At 38.3% G+C, this 26,459-nt stretch overlaps 7 protein-coding genes across 8 annotated transcripts; 3 read left to right on the top strand and 4 right to left on the bottom strand.

The window, feature by feature from the left end:
• Positions 1-1,656: 1,656 nt before the first annotated feature.
• On the top strand, positions 1,657-3,494 carry LOC145214028 (farnesyl pyrophosphate synthase-like). Its single transcript, XM_080082452.1, has 2 exons — positions 1,657-1,737; positions 1,974-3,494. Exon 2 carries the CDS (start codon positions 2,000-2,002, stop codon positions 3,038-3,040), a length of 1,041 nt encoding a protein of 346 aa, XP_079938578.1. The 5' UTR covers positions 1,657-1,737; positions 1,974-1,999; the 3' UTR covers positions 3,041-3,494.
• Positions 2,780-5,952, bottom strand: LOC145214027 (uncharacterized). Its single transcript, XM_080082451.1, has 7 exons — positions 5,693-5,952; positions 5,495-5,621; positions 5,221-5,385; positions 4,971-5,151; positions 4,646-4,812; positions 4,471-4,559; positions 2,780-3,990 (listed from the first exon to the last, which is right to left on the bottom strand). Exons 1-7 carry the CDS (start codon positions 5,716-5,718, stop codon positions 3,543-3,545), a joined length of 1,203 nt encoding a protein of 400 aa, XP_079938577.1. The 5' UTR covers positions 5,719-5,952; the 3' UTR covers positions 2,780-3,542.
• Positions 5,953-6,012: 60 nt separating this feature from the next.
• LOC145214026 (WD repeat-containing protein 13-like) lies at positions 6,013-9,927 on the bottom strand. Of its 2 annotated transcripts, none has more exons than XM_080082450.1 (13): positions 9,769-9,927; positions 9,643-9,695; positions 9,473-9,555; positions 9,279-9,333; positions 9,094-9,182; positions 8,929-9,014; positions 8,722-8,859; positions 8,420-8,658; positions 7,895-7,978; positions 7,511-7,689; positions 7,022-7,140; positions 6,531-6,679; positions 6,013-6,396 (listed from the first exon to the last, which is right to left on the bottom strand). In XM_080082450.1, the coding sequence occupies exons 1-13, from the start codon at positions 9,857-9,859 to the stop codon at positions 6,364-6,366; spliced, it is 1,398 nt and encodes a 465-aa protein (XP_079938576.1). In that variant the 5' UTR covers positions 9,860-9,927; the 3' UTR covers positions 6,013-6,363. The 2 variants fall into 2 exon arrangements, with proteins under 2 accessions (XP_079938576.1, XP_079938575.1); XM_080082449.1 differs by having other exon boundaries at positions 9,279-9,336.
• Positions 9,928-10,347: 420 nt separating this feature from the next.
• LOC145213201 (transmembrane emp24 domain-containing protein 6-like) lies at positions 10,348-11,566 on the bottom strand. Its single transcript, XM_080081431.1, has 4 exons — positions 11,455-11,566; positions 11,026-11,177; positions 10,680-10,798; positions 10,348-10,466 (listed from the first exon to the last, which is right to left on the bottom strand). The coding sequence occupies exons 1-4, from the start codon at positions 11,564-11,566 to the stop codon at positions 10,352-10,354; spliced, it is 498 nt and encodes a 165-aa protein (XP_079937557.1). The 3' UTR covers positions 10,348-10,351.
• A 1,824-nt stretch (positions 11,567-13,390) lies between these two features.
• Positions 13,391-15,618, top strand: LOC145214114 (tyrosine-protein kinase SYK-like). The gene has a single exon (XM_080082580.1). The coding sequence runs from the start codon at positions 13,404-13,406 to the stop codon at positions 15,288-15,290; it is 1,887 nt and encodes a 628-aa protein (XP_079938706.1). The 5' UTR covers positions 13,391-13,403; the 3' UTR covers positions 15,291-15,618.
• A 5,300-nt stretch (positions 15,619-20,918) lies between these two features.
• LOC145213202 (uncharacterized) lies at positions 20,919-22,663 on the bottom strand. The gene is made up of 5 exons (XM_080081432.1): positions 22,609-22,663; positions 22,295-22,419; positions 21,878-21,964; positions 21,497-21,608; positions 20,919-21,019 (listed from the first exon to the last, which is right to left on the bottom strand). Exons 1-5 carry the CDS (start codon positions 22,661-22,663, stop codon positions 20,919-20,921), a joined length of 480 nt encoding a protein of 159 aa, XP_079937558.1.
• Positions 22,664-23,358: 695 nt separating this feature from the next.
• LOC145213895 (tyrosine-protein kinase SYK-like) lies at positions 23,359-25,938 on the top strand. Its single transcript, XM_080082307.1, has 2 exons — positions 23,359-23,559; positions 23,969-25,938. Exon 2 carries the CDS (start codon positions 24,002-24,004, stop codon positions 25,829-25,831), a length of 1,830 nt encoding a protein of 609 aa, XP_079938433.1. The 5' UTR covers positions 23,359-23,559; positions 23,969-24,001; the 3' UTR covers positions 25,832-25,938.
• Positions 25,939-26,459: the final 521 nt, after the last annotated feature.

Below are 26,459 nucleotides of genomic sequence, written 5' to 3' on the forward strand. Positions count from 1 at the left end.
TATTTTTGTAATGTGAAAATTAGCTTCCGTCGAGCAGACAGATTTTTTTCCCAAAAGTCGCGTCATTGTGGCTTCAAGACTTTTTTGTCAGACTTTTGGGCAAAATATTTATCGCTGGCTCTCGGAATTTGGCCCATCGAATGATCTTTCGAAAAAATAGCCTATTTTTGTCAAAAAAAAACACACTGTCAAAGGGCTTTGTAAGACTAGTGTACAATTAGCTTGTTCTTAAAACATAACCAACTATTTTTTTTATTTTTGCGCTTTTGTTGGCGTTCCGCCGTCTGGTTCTATCCGCACTTTTGGAACAAACAACCTTGACCAACAAGGCTTTACGCTACAAAAACGCACGCATCGTTTTTGCCACCGGCCATGCTAACCGGTAAAGATTAAAATCAATAACCACTGCTGCCTCCGTTTATGTGGTAGCTTATCGGATTCGACATCGGTGATCATCACCCAGTGAAGCAGGCGCTCGTCTCAATCTATTTGCCACAATCCCACTAAACTCAGCAGTTTGACGTATTTTAGTTCACGTAAAACTACATCATACGCAGTTACAGTCACAAGTCAACGCCTGTGGTATGGTCTGTAGACCAGTGTATCATAAATTTACTTCCTGATTAATGGCCTAGTTGATCGTTTGGTTTAGTTGGACTAGACGCACACATTACTCATGTGATGTAGGCTTTTCGAGTTGATTGTGTGCATGTCACAAGCGATACTGTTGATTTTGCAAACACTTCCACCTGGCGAGACGACGATGTTTGGGACTGGCGCATTAGTCATATATGCTTGTCATCACTCCAAGGACATTTAAACCATAAATATACGCTATCAATTAAATCAGTGGACGGCAACCGCTGGTCCGCGAGGAGTTCGTTAACGGGCCGTATAATTTGTCAGGTTAAATGCTATGAAACAATTTGCCCATGTATTCCGAGGATGCTAAACTAAATTAAGCGTTTTCATTGCGAAATATTTGTAGTTTTTTGAAGACTGGTCCGCGATAAACTTTCGCTTTTTTGAAAACGGTCCGCAGTGCAAAAAAGGTTGCCGACCCTGGAATTAAATGATTGATTTATTAAAAGGCGTATAGCCTGTGCAGTTGATGAGACACACTACAAAGTAATAACAACAGCTTTTCTGACTTATTTTTTAGGTCGTCATAAATAACTTATTACGTTTTCGTTTGTTGTTTGCTACTACTTTTAAAAGTAGTGACAAATGGCTTTTCATTAGAAAAATCACTTAGCATGATTTTCAAAAAATTGTTTCGTCGGAAAAATTTGTCAGTAAACATGTAAAAAGCTTACATGCGCCTCATTGCTCAATACACTTCCTGACTTTAAAGTCTGAAGAATCTGCAAGTACAAAATATAGTTGAGTTTGTCGAATGAGTGTGTAGTTTGGTTTTGGCTTCGCCGCTGGAGAAAAAATCAAATCTAAAAATGGAACTAATACTTTCATGGATCTGTTTGAAATGTTTTTAGTCTACAGGATAACAACATAATTTATTTCAAATTATTATTACATTTCAATTTTGAAATAGGTATACCACAAATTATTTTGTCATAGTCGAGTATAGAAATCATGCTAAACAATCGCTTCGGAAAAATACGAACCTGTGTGAAAATAAAAAAATCCATGCATGGATATTGCACATTTTTTCCGTGCTGTGCTATCTAGTTAAAGTACTTCATAATAGTTTATAGTTTTGTCTTCTGAATACAAGAGGTAAGTTTTGTAAACAAAAATTTTAAACTGGATAATTACTAAAGCGTGCAGCTGTTGACATACCTCTGCATTCTGCACTTGCAGCACACTTGGTAAAATAAAACTAAAACAGAAAAACATACATTTCTGAGTTCTGACGGTGACATGTCCCATTACTGGAATACTTGGTTTCATATATCAAGCGTTATCTTATATTTGATATTAAAGTTGTTAAAATGTTGAACAATTCTTTTCAGGCTAATTATAGAATAGCGAAAACGTGATGACATCAGAACTGTGGAAAACATTTGAAGATCATTTTCCAAAAGTTGTACAAGCTCTGTCATCTCCTGATGGCAAACATGCTGGGAATGGCATTACATGGAGTTATGAGAGAATTAAGGAGGTTTTGGAATACAATGTTCCTTTTGGTAAAAGAACCCGTGGTTTGACTGTTGTTTCTTCATTTAAATTGCTAATGGGCAACTGTTCACAAGAAGAACTAGAAATTGCTTTGAGTGTGGGCTGGGCTGTTGAAATATTGCAGGCATCATTTTTGGTGGCTGACGATGTGATGGACCAATCTCAAACACGAAGAGGACAACTGTGCTGGTTTCGCAAACCTGGAATTGGACTACAGGCCATTAATGACAGTATGATTCTTGAGTCATGTGTATTTTCTATCCTGAGACTATTTTGTCGCAAAAAATCATTCTATGCTGATTTAGTGGACTTATTTCATCAAGTTATACTGAACACTGAAATGGGGCAAAGTCTAGACATGCTAACATCAGAGCAACCAACTTTGGACTTGAAAGAATTTACTCCTGATAGATATGCTGCCATGATCAAGTACAAAACTGCTTACTACTCATTTTATTTACCAGTGGCTGTGGCAATGTACATGGCAGGCATTTCAGATGCTGAATCTCATGAGCAGAGCTGTAGCATTTTGTGTAAAATTGGGTCCCTTTTCCAAATACAGGATGATTATTTAGACCTTTACGGTGATCCTGCTGTAACTGGCAAAATTGGAACTGATATTGAAGAGTCTAAATGTTCCTGGTTGGTTATTGAAGCACTTAAAAGAGTAACAGATGAACAGTGCAAAGTATTAGAGACATGTTATGGCCAAAAAGATCCGGAAAAAGTGCAAGGAGTGAAAGACTTGTATAGAAATCTTGAACTCGAGGCAGCTTTTAAACAGTTTGAAGAAGTGACCTACAATGACATTTGTTCAGAAGTTGAAGGAATTGCCAACTCCAGCATACCAAAAGAAATTTATTTGAACCTTTTGAAGAAAATTTATAAGCGACAAAAATAAATACTCCTCAAACTGATATCGAAAAATCAAACGAATTTTTGTAAGCATTATATTTTAGATTTGTCACATTTAGTCACGATAATTGTGAAAATGCAGTTTGTTTTGCACTGTCTCTATCCCAAAACAACTCAACTTATTGCAAATATTTTTGATTACATGTTCTGTTTGTGATTTTTCATTCTAATGATAACTAAATTATGTTTCAAGGAAAATTTTCCAATTCGATTGTGTCTTTAAAGAGAATACATGTGTATCAGTTAAATATGCCTTACAAACCACTGCCACATAGAACATTTGGCCCTGTAAGCCATGGCTGCTCGACCTGGGTACCATATAACAATCAATTTATTTTCTTTTGCAAGCTTGTATTTAGCAAGGGCAAATGGTAATTCACTGTTTTGTTTTCACGTTGTTGGTGACATTTTGTATCAAAATACTAATTTCTGACAATCGATGTTGCCAATGTTATCCATTTTATGGAACAAAAGTCTGAAACTTTCATTTAAAAACTAGTTTCTTCTTCCTCATTGAAATCTGCTTCAGTGCCCGCAAATTGCAATATTGAATAGGGCGGCGGTTTTGAAACGCCATTTCGCCCATTGTATACTTGCGCCGAAGGTGAACGAGCCAAAGGGAGTCTACCAAGGTTCACCCAATCTTGGCTACAATCGCTGCCTCTCGCGTCGTGCTTTCGAGCAGAACTGGGCCCTGATATGCATTCTTTGTTATCATGGAGGCTATATCGGCTTTGACGTCTGGTGGCATGGTTTTTGTCATACATCGTAAGGCCGCTTAGTGTCGCGGCTCTTGGTAGCTTGTAAGTAGGTCCAGGATTTTGATCTACGAACCCACATGAAATTGGACGGTGTGTTGGCAGATGTGTCCACGATACTGCTGGACTCCCGTGCATGTGACTGTTATGTGGCGACTCGTCGAATGAGGCCAGATTGCTATGCGAATATATGACCATTGGTTTAGATTGCTATACGAATACATGACCATTGGTTTAGATTGCTATACGAATACATGACCATTAGTTTAGATTGCTATACGAATACATGACCATTGGTTTAGATTGCTATACGAATATATGACCAATTGGTTTAGATTGCTATACGAATACATGACCATTGGTTTAGATTGCTATACGAATACATGACCATTAGTTTAGATTGCTATACGAATACATGACCATTGGTTTAGATTGCTATACGAATACATGACCATTGGTTTAGATTGCTATACGAATACATGACCATTAGTTTAGATTGCTATACGAATACATGACCAATTGCGTGCAGATTGCGTAATTACACAGGATCTTTCCAACGACCCAAGTTTTCGTGTGTTTACGGTAAAGACAAAAACGCCTAAATAAAGTCCCTACGCACAAATATATACCCATACAGTCATACACCACGTGCACTGACCTTTCAAATCTTGAGCTGTGAAAGTTACGAGAGTTTGCGTCGTAACGAATTTCATCGTGGGTTCGTTCTCTTTCATTTTGGTAGGCAAACTGAAAGAAACATAAAACCTCTTGCTTATAACTTACGTCGATTTTAAACTAATGTCCCGTAAATATCTCGATACATTTGAAAATACCTTGTCATTTTTCTGCTTTTGTTTGGAGCAGAGGGCAATCGAATGTAGCCCCGTGGAAAGAAAAGACACTAGACAGGCAGCAGCGTACACGATTAGCAGCAAAACCGTTACTGGGGGCATTGTAAATTCGATTGTGGCACAACTGGACACCCCATCGAAAACTGAACCTACATCGTTTAAATTGAAAATTTAAATAATCGAAAGCGTGGACTTGTACTACAGCTTTTGACTGTATATTAAACCATTATTTTTACACGGAAAGCTATATTACCACAACTGAAAATGACAAAAGGCCTACAGCCCTACAATATAATATTTCGCTTGCCTGAACATTCTCCGTTCATCTGTACATCTCGTTCGTTGCATGCTACACAAGATTCCTCTTCAGGGATGTACCGGTAGTGACGAAACGATGAGAAGAGGGGCAACGTTGTCATGACAACCGACAGCATATTGGCTAGGGACACAATACAGGCACTCATGCTCGTGAAGATACCTCCAAGCAGCTACAGTAATATAGAAGTTTGAGTACAAGCTAATTTCTACTTTTGTTTAATATTGGTGAAATCTCTAACCAAATATGAATTGGCCACCTTCACACCAACAATGCAGCTTAAGCCCGACAGCAACGCCATAATAGCACAAACGTAGACCGGCAGGGGAAACTGTAAATGCTGACTGACGCTTTTTGGGATGAACGTCAATATTGCTTCAACTGTTCCCAGAACAATTCCACAAGCCTAAACATTAATTTTGGAAATAATATACAAATCATAGGAATTATTCTTTCAAAGTTAGATAAGCATGTTGTCTATTGACACAAAAACTTTAGGATTAAAGTAAACTTACTAGCTGAAGAGCTCCAAATGTGACAGAAAAACCAAGCAAACACGCACGCACTTTTGACGGTCTTCTTTGCACAACTGAAGAGTTTGGAACACTTTTTGTGTCGTCATAATCGCTCTGATCAACAATCCTATAAAATCAAAATACTATGTCCACAGATTTGTCAGACAATTCTGTGACACTTACTTAAAAACCTCTTACCTTCGCATGGAATCGTGTCTGTCCATTCTAAACTTCCAGGCTCATTGTTAAGGTGAATCTTGCAATGTATAGCATACGAGTGCTGTCGAATTACACTTAGCGCTGTACAGCCAATACATTATTTATACCTTTCTGTAAGCAACATCCAGCGCTGAATGCCCCGCCTTGCATTCAATTTCGACAACGGTGGCATTTTTTAATTAAGTTTAGTATGTCACATTTCTTGTTATCAGTATCAAATTCATGGAATTTTGTTTTATTCAAATCGTACCCGTGGAGTTGGCCTGTTTTCTAAATATATGTTTGGGAAAGGCGAATACTTCGGAGAAAATGCATGTATTTGGTCAATAACACACATTTCAAATTCACAAAAGATAAGAATATTGCACAGAGACGTACGATACGATTTTCCAAGCGCCACAAATTTAAGCTTTGAACCAAAAAGGAATGTGCAAAAAAGTCATAAAAGCTTGGTCTTTGCAATTTCACGCAAGTTTACCACAAAAGCTATAAACCTACACTACAAGAGGTTTATATGATCAGTAGTTATGTGAAGAGTAAACACACAGTGATACAAATGAAAAGGACTGAGATGGTAATACATACTCAGCCCTACTAAGTGCCGTGCAGACCTCACAGATGGTGACAGTAAATTTTTACAGTGTACTTTCCTATTGCTCACGTTTCCACACTATGACCATTCCCTGCAAAAAAATGGATTTTTTTACTCGAGTTAACAGCAAAACTACATTAAACCGTAATTAATTTATCAAGCAACTTTATTATAGCCGATATATCGATTACTTTATATTGTCACGATTTGGCCTCAGTTTCTTACCTCAGTATCGCATGACGCAAGCATGCTTTCGTCATAGTTAAACGATACGTCGATAACGGGCGAGGAGTGACCTTGAAGTTTGTTCACACAAGGCTTGTGGTTTCGCTCAATGTCGAAGAAGCACACGCACATATCTTCGCTGCCAGACACTGAAAATAAACAGAAATAATGACTTACCCTCGGCTTATACGACATGCTCATCTAGAGCTGTAAGTCGGGTCAGGTTCCTGATAAAACGGGCTTGATTCTGGCCCGAATTTGCATTACCATCATTTTTGCCATCTTTCGGACCAGATTTGGGTTTATAAATTTTTAGCCCGCTTACAAGTTACAACTTAAAAGTGTACGTAAAAAATCTACACAATCAAAATAGTATTTAGTTGTAGTTTTAAAACAAAATAACGTTAAAACAAATTCAGTTTTGACTTACCAATAGAGTAGTAAAAATACATGAAAGTAAATTTGTTTTTTGAAACATTCCGTCTACTTACCGACGCAAGCGCCCTGTCTAAATGACATAAGCGGGCAAAACATGCTTCGCACTAAATGTTTGCTGTGTTTGATCGGAAAACTTCGTTTATGTTGTAACATGCCCCGGTCGTCAATGACCCTGTAAAAAGCCAAAACGATAGAGCTGATCAGCTACTTAGCAGATTGAATTCGGCAAGGCGAAAAATCAATTCGTGACCAGGCCGAACTTGATCCCCTGGCACTGTTTGTACTGTATTATATGGAACACAAATACTACCGATTGATTTTTTACATGATAGGTTTAAAAACGAACTGAATGTAAGAATTTTAGAGCCAACCTGTAGTAATAAGTATGAACCTTAATTATTTAAAACGTCGTCTAGGTTCAACAAGGATACGCATTTTCTGACTATTGAACATGTTGTGATTAGGTTTGCTGTAGACAGCATGCATATGCAAACTGTTCTAGGTTTTGCATAGTATGTTTTTTTTACTTGATAACATATTACCTGTATAGACACAACATGTTGGCTGTGACGTTAACCAGCACCGATGGGTCACGTGCCTCTCTACTCATCCATGACCGAGCCTGAATGCACGTAAGAGGATTTCCAGCGCTGATCACCATTTGGTGACCTTTGCGTAGCTGTCCGGTGGCTAGGTCAAACGTGAAGGATGTAACTGTTCCCTAAAAAAACCAAAATAGAGTTTCATCTGCTGTTTTGTCCCACATGGTAACATATTGTTAAGCTGCTTGATTCACTATTTGGCTACATTGTAAATTCCCCAGTGGTGCAATTCAGTGTCAATATCGACCACACAGAACAAACTGGTTTAGTAGCATTGTTACTAGGGTAAATGATCAACCACTTTGTATGTTTGTTGTAGCTTACCTTTTCACTGCCGACCCAAAGAATTTTTCCAGATGAATCAAATGCCATGCTCAGCACAGCACTAGATAGCTTTCCACTTGCACCCTAAAAACATCAAAGTACACTTTAACAATGCATTCACCAAAGAGGCTGCAAACCCAGCAAATTTTATGTTGTGTTGCTGACAGGGTTGTGGTCAGTTAAAATTTTTCAAACCCCAAGTAAACTGACACTGACCAGAAACAACTGACAATTTCAGGCTAAAGTGGTATTGCCTTATTTGCATTCAGCTTTAATGTCTCATAAAAAAGTGAATTAAATAAAAATATTTTTTTAACTGGCTAAACTATGAAGACAAGCCTTTATGTTGTCCTTGCGTAATTTATTACTGATAATAAAAGTACCGACCTAAAGACCAGTCTCCAAAAGACATCATGATTGTGACTCTAACTCTGACTTTTTTTTACATGATCCAATACCACAAATTTACATGACCCAATACCAGCTAAAGCACTTGAACAGATCAAACAAAAAGAGTTATCCCACCTTTCTGCTTTTACCAGTAGAAATATTTATCACAGTTATCTGTCCAGAATTGTTGCCCAACACAACCATGTTGTTATTGACCGGTTGAAACAGACAACAGTGTATTGCACAATTTTCCATTCCCACTAGAGAACTAGGAATATGTCGTAAACATTTTCCACTTGTTGTTTCCCATAGTTTTAGTGTGGAGTCCAGGGACACACTGACTATTAGGTCATTTGAAAGTGACCAGGAAAAGTCTAAAAATATGCATTTGAAGAATGTGACCAACATAGCTGGTAGATAGATTTAGCATTACTTACCTGTGACTCCATCCAGGTGACCCCTAAGAGTAACCTTGACAACAGGTTCTGGTTGTAGTTCACAAATACTGATAACACCACTCATAGAAGAATACGCAAGCAAGCTTCGCTCGTCATTAGCAAATTTCACTGAAGTTGCTGTTGAAAATGTATGTGTGATTACAGTTAAAACTGATTAAAAAACAAAATAGTGGTTCAACTCAGTACCAGCAAATCCAATGTTGTCATCAAATATGTGATGCATTCCTGCAAATGCATAGTTTTCACTGACACTTTTTCCACCAGCCATTGCCCTGATACAAAATACAACATACTTTAGGTTTTTCATCCATATATGGCTTCTTTATTACATTCCTACAACTAGGAATTTACCTGCTTGCTTCAGCTTGATAGGTTGGGACAACTTGACTTGGCCCAAGGCTGCTTCGCCGTGATAAAAATTCATTTTTTGTATCAGATGACTGAAAAACAAGTTATTTTCACAAATGTGCAATTATAAAAAAAACTACATTGTGAAATATTGACATATACTTAATAGAGGTGAAAACTGTACTTACACTATCAGTTTTATCCAAATGCAGAGCACTCCCTCTTATACTTGTACTTCTGATACTGCTGTTAATAAAATATAGAAATAGCATTCAAACATACTTTGTTGGCATGACATACATAATCAATAAAATTTAGGCAAACCATGTACAAGGCAACTTAATTTTGGCAAGAACACTTCAGAATGATGCACATAGTTTACCTAACTTCTGACACTGGTCCATATCTCTGTGCTAGAAGTTGACTTCTGATTCGTAAGTATTGCTTTCGAATGGAAGGATCTGTCTGAAAAATGGAAAACATTTGCTGATAAATAAAGTTATATTTTAGCCCCAATTCATTCTTTTTTTGCATCTTCAATTTCCCAGTTACCTTTTTGGCATTTTCTCTAAGCAGCTGACTTCTTCTTCTGATGTATTGTGTTCCTGGTAAAGAGAATAAAAGTGAACTTATATTGGGATTTTCAACAAAAATGATCAGCAAGACAGCAACACTTACGAAATTGAGAATTGTTGGGAGTCCTGTAAGCGTTGTACCGAGCATCTAGGGCAATAACCTGCTGCCAAACATTTGGCGACGGCGACGTCATATTTCAGAGTTTTTCGTGATTCACACTTACAGTTTCTTGTCAAATACAACAAAACAAAACAAGGGGAAATTACCAAAATATCAAATAAAACCACTGAAGCGTAAAGTTAATCACAAGTATGTCGCATATCGCTTCCTGCGTGTCGCCTTTAATTTTAACGATATCGTACAATCATTTCCTCAGTGGAGTTGAGTTGAGTTTATTTCGCCGGTGATACAAATTGTAGCAGCACAATTGCGCTAAAATATTCACCAAGCCGGAAATAGCCTCAAACAAGTTTGTTTGTTTTTGTCGAAACGTCAGATTAGTAAAATGACTTCGTTCTGTGCATGTTAGTGGCATTTGTTTGTTTCAAAATTCTTCCAGTCTGTATTTGTGCAGCTAAGTTTCCGACAACACGTAAGTTTGGTTTATTATCACGGAAAGATCGTTTGATTTCAACAAATCGAATTTGGTTCACAGAAAAATAACGTTGAACTTTTGCTGAATTGATCAGGCTCTTGGCTTGTGTGTTGGCGTTGTGTTCTTTACCCGAAACAACCTTTTCAGCATGTATGTCTGTAGGTATGCCACGGCACATATCAACACAATCATACCCATCGATATTCTGCAAATAAGAAAATGATATTTTAAACATGTCAATACAAGAATTAGGTTTAAGTCGGATCATATCATGGAAAAATTCCGCAATCAAAACAATGATACTACTGGTACAAAAAGCTAATCAATTTTTGCACATTTATTTATGCAATAAGTTTTTCGGCTACTCGTTCTTGCCTGCTATACAGTAGGCTACCGATGAGGAAAAGCATTTCAGTACCTGTCGATGTAGACTTTGTTGTATTCCATGGCAGCCAGGTCGCCTTTTTCCAAAACACGAGCGAAGCGTAGAAAGAACTCCACGTGGAAGACACTGCCGAACATAACATGCACGCGTTCCTAAATAAACAAACTTCGTATGTTACCCGGCATCAGAAAAAAAAACTGCCACTACATAAACCTCTCTGACCCCAAAAAACAAACTTGGATCTAAAACAATAATGAAAAGTACAGTGGGATACGTTATAATTTAGGTCGGGCTTTTCTGGCCAAAATCGAATTAATATTTAAAAGAATAAAGCTTTTGTTTGTTTCAAGATGTAAAGTTTATTTTATTATTTTATTACCGCCATGTCCTGGTAAAATCGAGCTGTTCCATTCAATTCTACTTCGTTTTCCAACCCCTCGTCAACGTAAGGGACGATGACACCAAGGAACACTTGTGTCTTTTTTTCAGTGAAACGGCCGGCATAGTTATTGAAGCAAATGGCATAATCGCCTGGTTTAATGATAAAATCGTATGAATGCAGTTTTGTGTTGAAATAAACAAGTAAAACTCCACATTATGACCCGTATTATATTTTGACAATCAAAAAGCCAGATCAACCGAAAACGTTGCTTTGTGAATCGTGGTAATTTGTCATTACCAATTAGCAACGAATATAGGCTAATTACCAAATTGGAAATGTATATATAAACAGGTCATTGTTAGTAGATTTGACATGGATTTATCTGTATAATTTCGAGTTTTAAATTTTTCAAACAAATGCTTTTACCTTCATCGGTAACTTCGCTAAACGGACTTTCGAAGGACTCAGTCAAATACGATGATATGAGATAGTTGTGTGAAGGGCCACGTACATCCATAGAAATAGTGTTGTCGGCCATTGCTGTTTTGGGAGTAAGAACCTAAACCAAAATCGATTGGCATCTTTAATCAACAAATTTACCAGAACCAAAATTACTAAAAAATCAAACAAGTTTTTAACGTAAAACATATTCTGCCTGCTAGGCTATTTTTTCAGAGCAGACAAATGGCCACCAGAGCAGGCAATAAAACATGCTCTTAAAGTTTGGTAAGCATTGTCGCAGATCTTTTTACCATTTTGTAGCAAAAAAGCGGTAACTTGTGACAAACCCTGTAAGACAATTTGAATTTTGCTCCTTGTTGCAAGTACTGATAAAAGCATTCCCTCTGTCTCGCGGCCAGAATAAATATGAACTCTAGTCCATTTTCTTGCTTGTCCAGACCGATCTTTGTGAAAGTTGCCTGCGAATCGACGGATTGCGACAGATACAGCACAAAAATAAACAAAACCGACAAAACAAAACTAAGTTGCGCTGACATTTTGGGTTTAATACATCAGAAGACTTGTAATCTGTTGTGAGTCCTAGCGCCTTCATAACACGTAAAAAAGCATATGCCATGTTCCATGAGAAAATACAGTGAAGCGCAGATGTTGTCGGCGCAACGTCACTGCGACAACAAACGCTGTGTGGCTCTTGAGTAGGGACGTCTTGTTTTGAAAAAAATCCCCCAAAATTCACTCTAATGCTATTTTTTAGATTATGTCGCCTTTTAAAAAGTAAATCCTTAAACGATCTCTACATTATACACGATGATGCAAACATCAATATCATTGCCATCAATATCACTTTTTTTTATCCACCTATAGTTAGATCCACACCTATAGTTAGTTTTTTATAGCCAGCGTTATACGCTAGCATTTTTTGAAGGTTTTTGGTTCAAAACTATCCGAAATTTAAATTATACATGTTAACGTTCTTTATGGGCGCCGGTACGTAACTTGCTACCCTCTTCAATGTATTTCAATGTAGGTGTACCTAATGCAAATATAACTTGTTTTGTCGACAAACTTGATGAATGTATCATGCTCAAAGAAGTGATGGAGAGAAACTCCCTGAATGTCTAAACAAAGAAGCGTGATGATATCTGCCTTGCTTAAATATCTAATGTTGTTTCCATTATATCTGCCGTTTTACTGTATTTGGAACAAACAAAATGGTATATACAAGACATATATGGTGTTTTTTCACGTAGAGTGAGTAGAGTGAAGCAGGTATAAGGCGACGCAATTGTGCTGTATACAATTTATGCCTACGTAAGTGTCGAAACTTGCCCCCTCTTGCAAATTTTTCTGCCGCCTTCCATGACCGTCTTTTGTGTCTGCATTGTTTCCAGGTCACGTTGTTTTAACGTCACTCGCGTATCGTCGGGGAAATCCCAGCGAAATAGAAAATTTAACCGAATCGTCGGGAGGCAAAACGCCATGCTTGAGCAACAGTGCATACAGCGAACTGGTTGGCATTTTCGTTGCAACACAGCGGAACTGTTTGACAGTGTACATTGCCTGTTTTAGGTGCTACACAGTTGGACTGACAATTGTAGAAAGACACAATTGTAATGATTTTTAAAGCTTGCAAGATTTCAATATTTTGAAGTAAGGTTGTTCATGTAGTGCTTTCTGCAGTAGTTTTATAGTAGTCTAAATGGAATTAGGTTATTACAAGTTGCAGATAGGTTGAAAGCCCATAAAAGATATGTTTGCTTGTAGTTTAAAATGATTTGTAAATACAAAAGCTATTAACAGAATGACTTCATGCCCCCTGAAACCTAAGAAAAGTTTGTGTATGATATTAATCTTTATGCCTTTGGTTTAAGACAAATTTGGTTGGCTAAAATGTGTTTTAAATTAACGTTAAAATGAATTACGCAAACGTTCCTTACTACCACGGTTCGATATCAAGACAGGAGGCCCTTGACGCGCTGGCAAACAAGAAAAACGGATCATTTCTCCTGCGTAAGAGCCTTACCACAAACGACGCCTACGCCATTTCGGTAATATGTGATGGCCGGGTACTTCACTACAGCATACAATACTGCGAAGGAAGCGACTACTATTCGCTGGACCAGCAATCTACATTTCCCTCGCCTTCTGAAGTATGCGAGTACTACATGAAAGAACAGGGCTCCTTGAAAACCAAACTTCTCCACCCAATTCCTTTTGATGAAAGTGGATCAGGCAGCAGCGGCAGTGGACAGGAATTTCCTCAGGCAAATTATTTGATTAGCCAAAGCCGTTCCCATGAGCAGCAGGAGTGGTTTCATGGCAATATAACAAGAGAAGAAGATGCCGCTAGACTCGCTGCAGCTTACAATGAATGTCGACAGGATGGAATCTATTTAGTGAGGCAAAAAGATGCCAGCACTTTTGTTCTTTGCGTGGTGTTTGAAGGCCAGCCACGGCGCCATAAGATTACATATGATAGAGACAAGCAAAGATATTTCATAGTCGGTCGGAGCAAGAACTTCGAAAGTATCGAAAAACTCGTTAACTACTACAGGAATCCGAATCCGGACGGTCTAGTGTGCAGATTGGTGACTCCTTGCGATCGCAAGGGTGCAACGAAACCTTTGCCTCGTATGGGCTCATCCCCGACCGTTAACCAACAGCAGGAGAAAAGTCCAATTCAGAAAACGGTGCGATCGCTTTCAATAGGTTTTAGCAATTTTTGTGTATCTCTTGCAACACCATTGAAGACGCTTATGCCCAAGAATATCCTGGACATGACGTGGTCGGATTGTCAGGATGACGCAGCAAAACCGACATCCATAAACGTCTTGGCATCATCGAAGTACCAGGATTCTGAGCCGATCATACGTTCTGTTTTATCACGCTACCGTCCAACGTCCCTTGCTAAAGAGTGTATCGGATACCTAAGTCCATACAGAAACATAACAGTAAGCAACAATGACGGTATTGCCCCGGACATGTATGTTAAGCGCAAGGAAATAAAGATAGGCCGGCAAATCGGACACGGGCATTTCGGTACCGTAAATCTCGGCGTGTGTAAGATTCTTGGCTCAGCAACCCCTTGCGCCATTAAGACATTGACGGGTTCCGACGTCTTGAAAAACAAAGGCGAGATCCTGCATGAGGCAGCGGTGATGCAAAAGCTTGATCATCCCTACATTGTAAGACTGCTGGGTGTTTGCGACAATTCTGTGGTTTCCAATGACTTAATGATCGTGCTCGAGTTTGCCCCTCTCGGGGATATGCTCAGCTTTGTGCGCACCCACGATCTAAACTCATTTCCTTGCGATCGACTCATTACTCTCATGACCCAAATCTGTGACGGCATGGCTTACCTCGCAAGCAAGAACGTCGTTCACCGGGACCTTGCTGCAAGAAACATTCTCCTGGTAAGCGAAAACTTTGCGAAGATATCAGATTTTGGAATGTCGCGTATTCTTCACGAATCTAAGAACTATTACCAAGCAGCTCACCCTGGTTTGTGGCCTATACGCTGGTACCCACCTGAGGTCTTCAGTGACTACAAGTTCTCCAGCAAAGGGGACGTGTGGGGCTTTGGGGTGTCCATGTGGGAAGTGTTTTCCTACGGCAAGAAACCATACGACAACATGCGAGGCTGCGATGTGCTTATGATGATACATACTGGAAAGAGACTTGCGTCCCCTATCGGTTGCCGAAAAGACGTTTACCAAGTGATGATGAAGTGTTGGTCGGAAAAACCAGAGAGCCGACCAGGATTTGCTGAGTTACTTCCAATGATGCAAAAATTATCTTGAAATTGTTTTTTGTTTGTTTTGTTTTTGCACAGTAACCTTTGACTGTAAAACAGATTGAAGAAAACGTAAATCAAAATCTGCAATGCACAGAGACCATTGTAAACTGCTGTTAAAGATAAAAAACCTTTTTTGTGTTTAAATTTAATTTTTTTCAAAAGATATTGCTTTTTTACTTTATTATTTCATAATTTTGTTGTTTTTGTGACTCCATTTATTCCAGCCAATTGTGGTTCCTGCTGCACCCTTTTTGTTTCCACCCTTATTTGACACGTTTACCTACATGTCATCTGACCTATGATTATGCTTGGGCGCTGAAACAAATAAACAATTGATTCCATTTATTCCAATTATCCATTTATGTGTAAAAACATGTGTTTGTGATTCCGCTTGTTTTTAATTGCCTAAATATCGAATTGCCTGCTTCCAAATATTGTATTTGCCGTTATGCTGTTGTTATAGCCTATACGACATTATTAGTGTAAATCAGGGGCGGGCAACTTCTCCAGTCGGCGGGCCTGATATGGAAAAATGAGGTACTTGGCGGGCCGGATCCCACAATCGATGCATTAATCGCGTATTTATCCAGTGATTTAAAACGGATTTTTGACCACCTAAACCAAATACAATCAAGAACGTCACAATTACAAAACAGTCCAAACAATCTAACTGATATAACATAAAATTATTTACGACAGCAAATTTAATGCATACACCACAGACTTAGATACTGCTGAAACACTAACTAGGCCAGGGCTTCCCAAACTGGGGGTCGCGACCCCGGAAGGGGTCGCTTAACAAACTTGAGGGGTCGCAAAGAGCTGTACCAATTTTGAAGAAAGTACTCCATACACTGACGTAAAGTACGGGGATGCCGCATACCCCCGGCCTTGACCTTTGTATAACGTCACAATGTCATTTTTGTTCAAGTTACGTCAGTTTTAAAACGTTTTCAGCTAACAGCAAACGCGGTTGTAGTGACGCCATTGATCGAACAAACGTCGGTTGAAACGCAACACTTGCAATTGGTTTGAAATACACAGGCATTTTAATGCAACATAAAGATGACATATAGAGTTGTAGACTAACGTTTAAGTATTGTGTGGCGCAATAACGTTCTCTAATAAAAATAGGTAATAAATTTACGATTTCTAAGCAGTGTTTAATGTCCGTTTGCAAAGCACTGCAACGGCCTAAACTTGGTGCAAGGTTATAAGTAGTGCCTATTTGCAAAACAATGTGACAGAAACTAAAGGCTAAAGCACGTACAAAGTATCGGTGTTTGGACGTGTAAAGTAGTAGACTCTGAGTACCGTTTGGTTGTTTTTCGTTTTCGCTCGAATTAGTCGTTTCAATAAAAACAACAAATGTATTTTTTGCATTGTTTATCATGTTATCCGTGCAGGGTCGCGGGAAATTTAAAGAGATTAAGAGGGGTCGCGATCAAAAAAGTTTGGGAAGCCCTGAACTAGGCTACACGTGTGGAAACAAAGGAAACCGAGAAAGCAGGCCACACGCAAAGTTGGCGGTTATGTCGTAACAATAGATGTATGGTGCAATGGTAACAACGGCGGGAAAGTTTTTTGCTATTGGGGAGCGTTCCTGTCCGTTACAACTATAATTTGACGTAGTAAGCAAGTAGTGGGGGATTGCGGCAGACTGTGGCCGCGGGCCACATTATCATGTAAGACCAGAAACTGTCTGCGGGCCGCTCAAAATCTCGTCGCGGGCCGGATCCGGGCCGTATGTTGCCCGCCCCTGGTGTAAATGCTTGGCAAAAATAAAAACTACTTAATAAGAGATACATTTCAAAGGACAGGCCAAAGAACCTATCAACGGGTGACCTTTATTGTAAATTCTGTTCAGCGCGTACCTTTGTTGAACAGATTCCTCTATTCAAACCCTATACCTCCTGAGTTGCATGGTTCGCCGCCGAATTTGCCGCAGCCGAAACCATTTTTGGTTCATTGAACACGAGACTTGGGGTATTACCGCAAGTTTTAGCATCGCTTTGCTATTTAAATCTCTTTTTCAAAATTCGATTTCCTGGTTGTGTGTTTTTTTCACAAGCGCGTGCTTGTTGCAATAAAGATTTTTTCGTTTCCAGTTCAGCCCTTGACACAAAAACGCCACTTATATCTTGCATTCTACTTGAGAGAAAGGTGATTAAGCCCTTAACACAAAAACGCCACCTATATCTTGCATTCTACTTGAGGGTAAGGTTCTCAGTTGCCTGGCCCCATTTCAAAACCTATGCAAACAGATAACGTTTTATTCATTCTTTTTCGAGCATTTCAAGGCATTTAATGCAGAATCAGCAGCTCGGAACTGTACAGGGTTCAACTATTAATGTATGTTAAATACCAACAGATTGAAAATTTTGACATTGATGTCACGGTATGTGAGACAACTTCTTTTTATGTTACAATTGTCTTGTTTTTAAGTGACGGTTACGCCACATAACTGTTTGTTGGCTTTTATTGCATCATTGTGAAGTGCGCGGTAATCTTACACGAGTGGTGCACAACCTGCGCCCGTACATACTTATCACGCCACATATAAAAATAAAGCGGCCTTTATGCGGTACATGTGCATTAAACATGTGCACACGTGACTTGGATGAAACTCTTTGCTAAACATTTGTCTTAAAAGACAGCCCTAAATAGATTTTGTAAGGTGGAAAGATGCATCCATTTCCACTCCAGCAGCCATACGCGTCCGACGTTTTGCACAAGTATTGTGTGTAAACAATACGAAAAAAACTCGAGTTTTATATATTCTTTGAAATTGCTAACCTTGCTGGAAAATATACTAGCTTGTTTCTTAGGTTTAGGCTTTACGTGGTACGCAGCGATAGAAAAGTCAGGTGTAAAGCGATCCATGTGTGGTTGAGAACCACGGATTAAAACCATTATGTCATGTCATAGGAATGCGATTACTAGTGTGACGAAACGAAAGATGATTTCATTCTTCACTGCAAAAGCGTCATACGTAGTGTTGTATATTTCCACAAAGCTTTCTGATTCCCCTTGGTCGTATTATTAAATAAAACAGCAACCACATAAAAATAGGACACGATTCTTTTTATTCTCTTACGCAATTTACGCTGCCGTTTCAACCAGTGTTTCTGCCATTGTTTTGTTTTTTTTTCACTATACCGTTTGATGCAACCAGTTGTACCCCGTCCGATTAGTTATGCGGTCAGTTGCGATTTACAGTTACACCACATGTAGCGCTGATTACTATGGTGGCAATGACAATTTGTTGCAAAAAGCATAGCCGAATGGTCCGGCGCGCCTGACCCACATATACAGACATAAAAAAAAAACTTGATCGGGATTCGGCCGCGGGAGTGTCCTGGGTTCGAACCCCGTGAAAAAAAAAAAAAAAAAAAGCATAGTCTGTGCGACACCTCTGTTTGTAGCGGTCCTTGTTGACGTAACTGTACCTCTGTTGCTGGGTTATGGCCACGCCATGTGTAAAGTTGAGTCGTCGCTTGTATGGTATTGTTATCCTATCCAATCATTTCTATATTTAGGGGGTTGACGGAGCAGTCCTTTCTCAGAAAGCTGACGTAACTTCACAGGCAAGTAACTTTTTGTTTGCTCTTGGCCATTTTATCCAAATTCGTTTACAATAACTGCACATTACGTCCAATCTATGCGTAAATTTGCACAGCTCTTCCTTTTTTTGGACTAAACTATAAGAGAGCTTATGGGATCCCAAACTTTTTCTATAGCGGCCCTGTTTCAATTTTCTCTCGTCGTTTTGAGAAGAACAACTTTTTGACGTTAATTATGAAATAGTCCATTTTGTTTGTTCTTATCGCTTTGTTTTACGGGACTAAGTAACTACAACAACAAGAAACTATATGTTAAAATCATAACACACATTGCGCGATGTTGAAAAGGCCAGTCGGTTTGATATATCATATTGTAGATTGCGTACAGGTTTCACAGAATTACAACTAGGTGTTATACCTAAGCTAATTTCCAAGAAGCATCCGGGGAAACACTAGGCATCCCAGGAACACAGAGGGTATATAAACGACCAGGTAGCCGTTTTTTTTATACTCTCCGTCTTGGGCGTTATTTTGTAAACCAATAGAAGTACGAAATGAAATTTCTCTTTATTTTGTTTGGTCTACTCGTCGTTGCCTATGCAAACCAACAAAAATGTAGGTGTTTTAAAACTTGTCACAACCTATTTGTTTTAACTTTTTGTTGTGTGCTTTAGGTAGTGAACGTTTGAAACTTGATGGTTCTGAGGGAAAATACAGATTTCACACAATGAAAACAAAAATGGAACTGTAAAAGACTGCATAGAACTGCTCATTCAACCTTCGCCAGGAAAGGTACAATCACGTATAATGAAACGAGTTTTCGACATTAGGCATGCTGCTTGAAACTGCTTTGAATTGTTAAAGCGGTTTTTGTGTTGATAAATTCTGTGTATTTGAAAATAAGCCATTTTGTCATTTGCAATGATATTAGGAACCGACAAATCTCATCATCAAAACTGAAGGCGGAACAATTCGCTGCCAGCAAACAGACGGGGAAATACAAGAATGCATTCTCGACGTAAGACTTCGTTACAATATCCAAAGTCATCTCATAACTTCGGTGTTCCTTAAATGTAGTTACAATACAAATTAAGACAATAAATGCTGATTTTGTAATTGAATTTGTTTAAAGATCGACAATGACGAAAGACAAAGTAAAAAAAAACAGAAATCAAGTTTTTGTGCGCTTTATTGCAGACTGACAGTGACAGTGAGGAAAAGATCGTCTTGGAAACTGTGGTTGGTGTGGTAACGGTTATATCTTTGATTATTACTGGCTTCAGAGAGGGAACGGTCATTGTGGAATGGTTTACAGGTAAATGTGATGAAATGTATCACACAAATTCATATGCACTGGCTGGTTGCCCTCAGTGATTAATCATAATAAAACCCGTCGAGTATCTCTGGTTGAGACTATTACACGATGGTCGACAGTTTTTGCCTTAAAACTTATTTTACTGACAGATTTGTTCTCCGACGCCGGAAGTCTCCATTCTACTCCATTCTTGCCTGTGTATATTATGCTGGCACTTTTGACAATGTTCATCATAAAGAAGCTCGGATAAAAATGTCCTGAGCTGACCTTGTTAAATGTAAATGTAAATTTCGTCCTGCCATGTCAGCATTGATACTCAAGTGTGTGTTTTTTTTGTGTGTTCATCAATTGTTTACTTGCACTTGCCAGCACAAACTTATTATTCTGTTTTGGCTTTTTCTTTTTAACTTTATTTAGTTGTTTACACGTCAAAACCATTGAGCTTCGCACGATTTGGTTAAGACAAAAATATATTTGTATTATGATGTAAAACAGTAGTGCTTTATTTTCTGTAACAGTTGTACTTTATTTTCTTTTTTGCCCACCAGCATTATATTTTCTGTACATATCGTCACAGACGCCACAGTCGAATCAATAAAATGGGCTATCTCTACAGGGACTATTTACAGCCATTGATAGGACCAAAAAAAAAAAAAAAACTTAACAAGCATTGTGCCCCTGTGTAAAACTTTTTTCTCTTTTGTTATTATTTTGTCGTCATGTACAAGCAGTTTTCAATGTTGTATACAAGCTTTTATCCCAGATTCTTGGTAACATACATCGCCAGTAAAGACAAGAGCACATAGAAAGGAATAAATTTGCCTTCATGAAGGCTTCCTGCTCCTGAATCCGAATCTAAAACAATGTAACTTACGTTAGTTGCATTATTGCATATCCAGTACCATTTAGGGATCACTCAAACAACACGCGTTACGCGATAACTAATGTTCTTTTTGTTGTTCTTGCTGTTTTAGTAAACCAATGGTTCTCAATTTCTTTTTGTTATAACGGTCTCTTTGCGATTTCTTTGAGCACCTATAGTTCCTGTCCAAGCTAGATATATTTATGAAACTAAATAGACCCAAAACCAAGTGTTAAATTTATCTTATGTCCCAGAAAGACTCCTCCTGTCTTGGGTTCGAATTTCTATGTCCCGGAAAGACTCCTGACTTGGGTTCGAATCTCACTGCAAGCTAGATTTTTCTAGCCTGTGCCTCGCCATATATATGAATGCTTGAGTGACCGGCTGATTCGGTATACGCCTTTAATGGGCCTGCTGGCGTACTCTGAATTTCTCTTAATTAGGCTTATGGTGTTAAAAACGTTAGTTACCAGCAAACCAGTCAATGATGGCAAGTCCTTCGCTTATTCCAGTAATTACCATCGTAACAAACTTGACTGCACCCACAATCGCAGCTGGTATGGCTCTTCCCTTTTTATCGGTCTGTAACAACGAAAACACAAAAACAATAATAGAACCTTGTTAACTATCTAAGTATAAGTAACTATCAAACAAAAGCACTAAAATAAATAAATAAATAAATAAATATTTTTAATGCCTCAGCCTGTGTACAATATGTAATTGATCTCCTAGAACTAAATTTTCCCACTCAAAAACTGATCATTGTGAACAATTGCAGCATGACGAACGAAAAAAGACACGTTTTTAATTTTTTTAATGAAGACTTTTACTAAAAGTGTAGCTCAACTCACATCAATAGAACATTCAGCGTTTTTTCCTCCCGTACTACTACAGCGCACGACTCCTCTGCTGGTTTTTATGGTGAAATGCTTTAGTTCCTAAAATCATGGGTTGAATTATTGTTATGCCACAAGGTAAAGGCAAACATAATTAGTGCGTTTGTTTAGATGTTTTTTTCGTATTCGTTGACGGTATACTGTCGACCAGACCTAAGTCTAAAATTGCTGTTTTGCGCCTTTTAACTATTCGATGTAACCAGCTCGTGGTCATAGCTTTTTTACCAAGAAAAAATGTCAAAATTGCGCACTAAAAATAAAAACGCTAAAATTTGTCGACATGCCACTTTCACCTCAAATATTCGCTATAGCGTTGTCATTTTTAGTTATTGGATAATAGTACACAAAATTTTAAATCAACCACAACGTTACCAGTCCGGGTGGAGTTTTAAAGTTAATCTTCATGCAGCCTGGTTTACTATCTCTTCCCATTTGTCCTTTGTACCCGATTGTTCTTTCCCCTGTCCCGTTGTGAAGTTCGATGTCGATGGTTTTGCCTTAAAATGAGACAAAAATGTTGCAAAATCAACTGAATTCAGTGTTAGATAAAAAAACTCACATTTTTGCATCGATGCGCACTTAACGAATGGTAAAAACAAAACAAACAAAAGAAAATATCTCATTTCGGACTCTCTACTTCGCTAAACTGTTTCACAAAGTAGTTTTTCTTTCTGACTTTTGCTTACCTAAAACGCCACTGGTAATAAGTTTTGCATGAAGCGAAACCTTTTTTCCGTGCATGCTTCTGTCATTTCTAGCAAAGACCTGGGCTAATTAATATTATTCTTACCAGAAACACTGAAATCATGGCACGATTGATCATGTGTTGCACGAAGAAACAGCAGTTAATTGCAAACACCAAGTCGCGGAAAACAATGCTCTTCCTAGGATCGGGGCTACATGTGAGCCAATACTCAGGTTTTCTTCACGGTGGTTTCCCATCGTCACCAATAATAATTTGACCCAACGTCTGGCCACGTTTATCCATCGAAAGTGCAGGGATCAACGAAAGTGAATTTTAATTTAGTTCGATAATTTTTGTTTTTTCGTTGTCATATATTTTACAACTTTTTCGTCGAAGAAACTTTAAATGACCAAGTAACGTTTTTCCTGCAGGTTTGCAATTAACTAGCCTACATGGCTTAAAGTTAATATAGCCTATACGTGCCAGTGTAAGGTCAATCAAATTCAGTTGCTTTCTGATGGACGTAGCGTACTTTCAAACGCTATCAAGCGAAAATCGCCAAATACAACATTACCCACCTTCCATTTTCGGTTCAACTGTTTTGTTAATGCAAAGAGTATTTTTAACAAAATCTTAATTTAACGTGTTTTTTAACCGTGAGGCTTTTGCAGCCATTTCCTGATTCGGTGGCACTTCTGTAGTTTTTTTGTGCTATTTTGTTACGTTTTTATGTCCAGTATCGAAACTCCTACAATACCTGCACCGACATGGATGCAAACAGTTGTCGATAAACTGTGTGTCACGAATGGTTGCCGAAACTGCTGCTGCGCGCAAGCAAGCAAGGGACTCTTTTTTGCGATGTTTGTTTTGTGGCTGAACCGCTGAATAGAGTTCATTTGCAGCTGTTTTACTTTCCTTTTAATTTTCAATGCCATTCATGCGCCCACACCTGGTAAGTTGTTGTCTTTTTAAATTTAAAACCGTAGTTAAAGCGTAGTCTTTACATACCCTGTACGATTATGATTATTTATCTATTTTAAGATTTGACATGTTACGTTTGTAAAGAATAATTTTTGACAACACGTTTTTAATTCATTTAAAAAAACAAAAATACCGAAAATTTTGCAATTGCAATAAAAAAATGATGAAACTTATATTAGCGCGTTACTTACAGCACAAAGTCATAATACTGATAGTTTTACTCATAATCATCAGCAAAGTGTTAACATGTTTTTGTTAAATCAAGTGGTGTATCAAACCGACATTCTAAGGCACTTGGTTTTGCCTAAAAACCTTTTTAAAGCTGGATTTGTATTTGTTCAATACTAGTTATTGAAGTATAGTTTTTTTATTCATTGCAGGTTTGTCAATGACTGGATGTGATAATCACCAAAATGGCTAGGAATGATTCAATTGAAATGGATTTTTCCAATGCTCCATATTATCATGGGGAGATAACAAGATTTAAAGCAAAAGACATCTTAACTGGTAAAGCAAATGGTTCATTTCTTCTTCGAAAAAGCCTCAACAAACCAAATGCCTTTGCGTTATCAGTAGCACATGAAGGTAATGTACTTAACTACAGTATTCAGTTATCTCCAGATGCAAACTTGTATAGGATTGATCAGGGTGCTGGATTTAAGACACCTGTTGAGCTCTGTGAGCATTATAGTCAGGATAAAGGTGGCCTTCGGGTCAAACTAATGTATCCAATTGGCCTAATTAGAACTTCTTCCATCGCTCATTCAGTCAGGTCACTAACTTTGTCCAATCCTGATTCGAGTTATGAATCAAATGAATGGTTTCATGGAAATATCACACGGGAAGAAGATGCATATCGTTTATCTTGTGACTACCGGAGGCTAAGACGGGATGGAATTTTTCTTGTTCGTGAAAAAGAGAACAACTTTTTTGCTTTAAGTCTTGTACATTGTGCAAAGGTTCACAGATACAAAATTTGCTTTGATACAACTGCAAGAGTGTACAAAATTGTTGGCAAACAAAAGTGCTTTGATTCTTTAGCTTCTCTTGTGGATTTTTATAGACAGTACCGGCCAGATGGTTTATTATGTGCTCTTGAGGTTGCATGTACCCGGAACTCGAATCGCCCTGCATGTCCGTTTCCAAATCAGCCAAAAGTAAAAACAAACATAGTTGCTGCCCTAGCAAAACGTTTGGAAAAAATAATGCCAAAAAACAGCCTGGAAGTCAGCTGGGATGACTCCAAGGAAGAAAATCAGCAGTCATCCCCTCGTCCTAAATCTCAAGACATGGATATGAGTAAGCAGAATGTGTTGTCACGATTTAACAGAAAATCCATGCCTAGAGATTCAATTGGATTTCAGAGTCCATACAGGAATCTTGCTAACAGTGAACAAGGTGAAATAGTGGCCCCTGATCTTTACATTACAAATGATAAAGTTACAGTTGGACGAGAAATTGGTCGTGGTCACTTTGGAAGTGTTAATCTTGGGGAGTGTGAGATTCATGGGCAATTCACACCATGTGCTGTTAAGTCCATGAGTGGAAATGATGTTCAGGCAAACAAAAACGAGCTTCTTCGTGAAGTATCAATAATGCAGAAGCTTGACCATCCATATATTGTTAGAGTGTTGGCTGTGTGTGATAGCTCAAGGTGTGGAAATGAGTTAAAGATTGTCCTTGAGCTTGCACCTTTGGGGGATCTAAAATCATTTTTAAAGCGTCATATTCGAACATCCCTCCCAGAAGAGCAGTTGCTTACTTTCGTGATACAAGTATGTGATGGCATGGCATACTTATCAAGTCAAAATGTTGTCCATCGAGATTTAGCTGCCCGTAATGTTTTAATGGTCAGTGAGCATTTTGTCAAGATTTCAGATTTCGGAATGTCCAGGATTTTGCATGATTCAGAAAACTACTACAAGGCTGCCAAACCTGGTGCTTGGCCAGTCCGATGGTATGCCCCGGAATCTTTGTTGTATTATAAGTTTACAACAAAGGGAGATGTATGGAGTTTTGGTGTCACACTCTGGGAGGTGTTTTCTTATGGCAACAAACCTTACCAAAATATGAAAGGCCAAGAAATTCTCAACATGCTGGAAGCTGGTCATCGACTAGAGTGTCCATGTGGTTGTTCACCAGGTGCTTATACCTTAATGTTGCAATGTTGGGCCCATGAGGGTGACCAACGACCTACTTTCACTGAACTTTTGCCTCAACTGCAACATTTGTTAAATAAATAGTTTAGTGATTAGGCTATAATTTAACTGATGTTGTGTGTACTGTAGTTGGTCTTTTATCATTTTTTGGACATTTCAGTGCCTTTTGTACATGTTTCCTAAAGTTGCAATTTGTTCAATTTTCCTGCAGTTCATATAACATAGGTTTGTAGCACTTATTTTATTGTATGCAAAATAGTATGTTTTAGTATTGCTTGCAATCTTCTTCAGTTACCTGTATGCAATGGTTTTGTGGCAAGTTAATGTGCATTCTTTCAATAAGTTTCTTCAATCTTTATAAGGTGCTAAAGTTTTTAAAGATGCTTGTTGTGTAATTGAGATTAAAACCACTGTCTGAAGTTACTATTTTACTACATGGCATCTATTTACTGTACAGAAAGCATATTGATTTCACTCTGTAGTTTTTATTTTCTGTATTTTTTTTTCTCCATTGAAGTTTGTCCATGCACTTTTGGCGTGAAATCTTTGATGCATTTGGATGAAACTTTCACAGATGGTAGATATGGTCAATGTAGATGTGCCATTTGTTTTGTTTGATTCATTAGCCCCACTATTTACCCTGTTAGCCCCCTAAAATGGGTGAATTTTTAAACAACATCCAAATTTAATGAAATTTGGATAACTCGAAGAG

This window comes from Phallusia mammillata, chromosome 2, assembly GCF_965637545.1.
Source record: "Phallusia mammillata chromosome 2, kaPhaMamm4.hap1.1, whole genome shotgun sequence".
In the NCBI taxonomy this organism is placed as follows: domain Eukaryota; kingdom Metazoa; phylum Chordata; class Ascidiacea; order Phlebobranchia; family Ascidiidae; genus Phallusia; species Phallusia mammillata.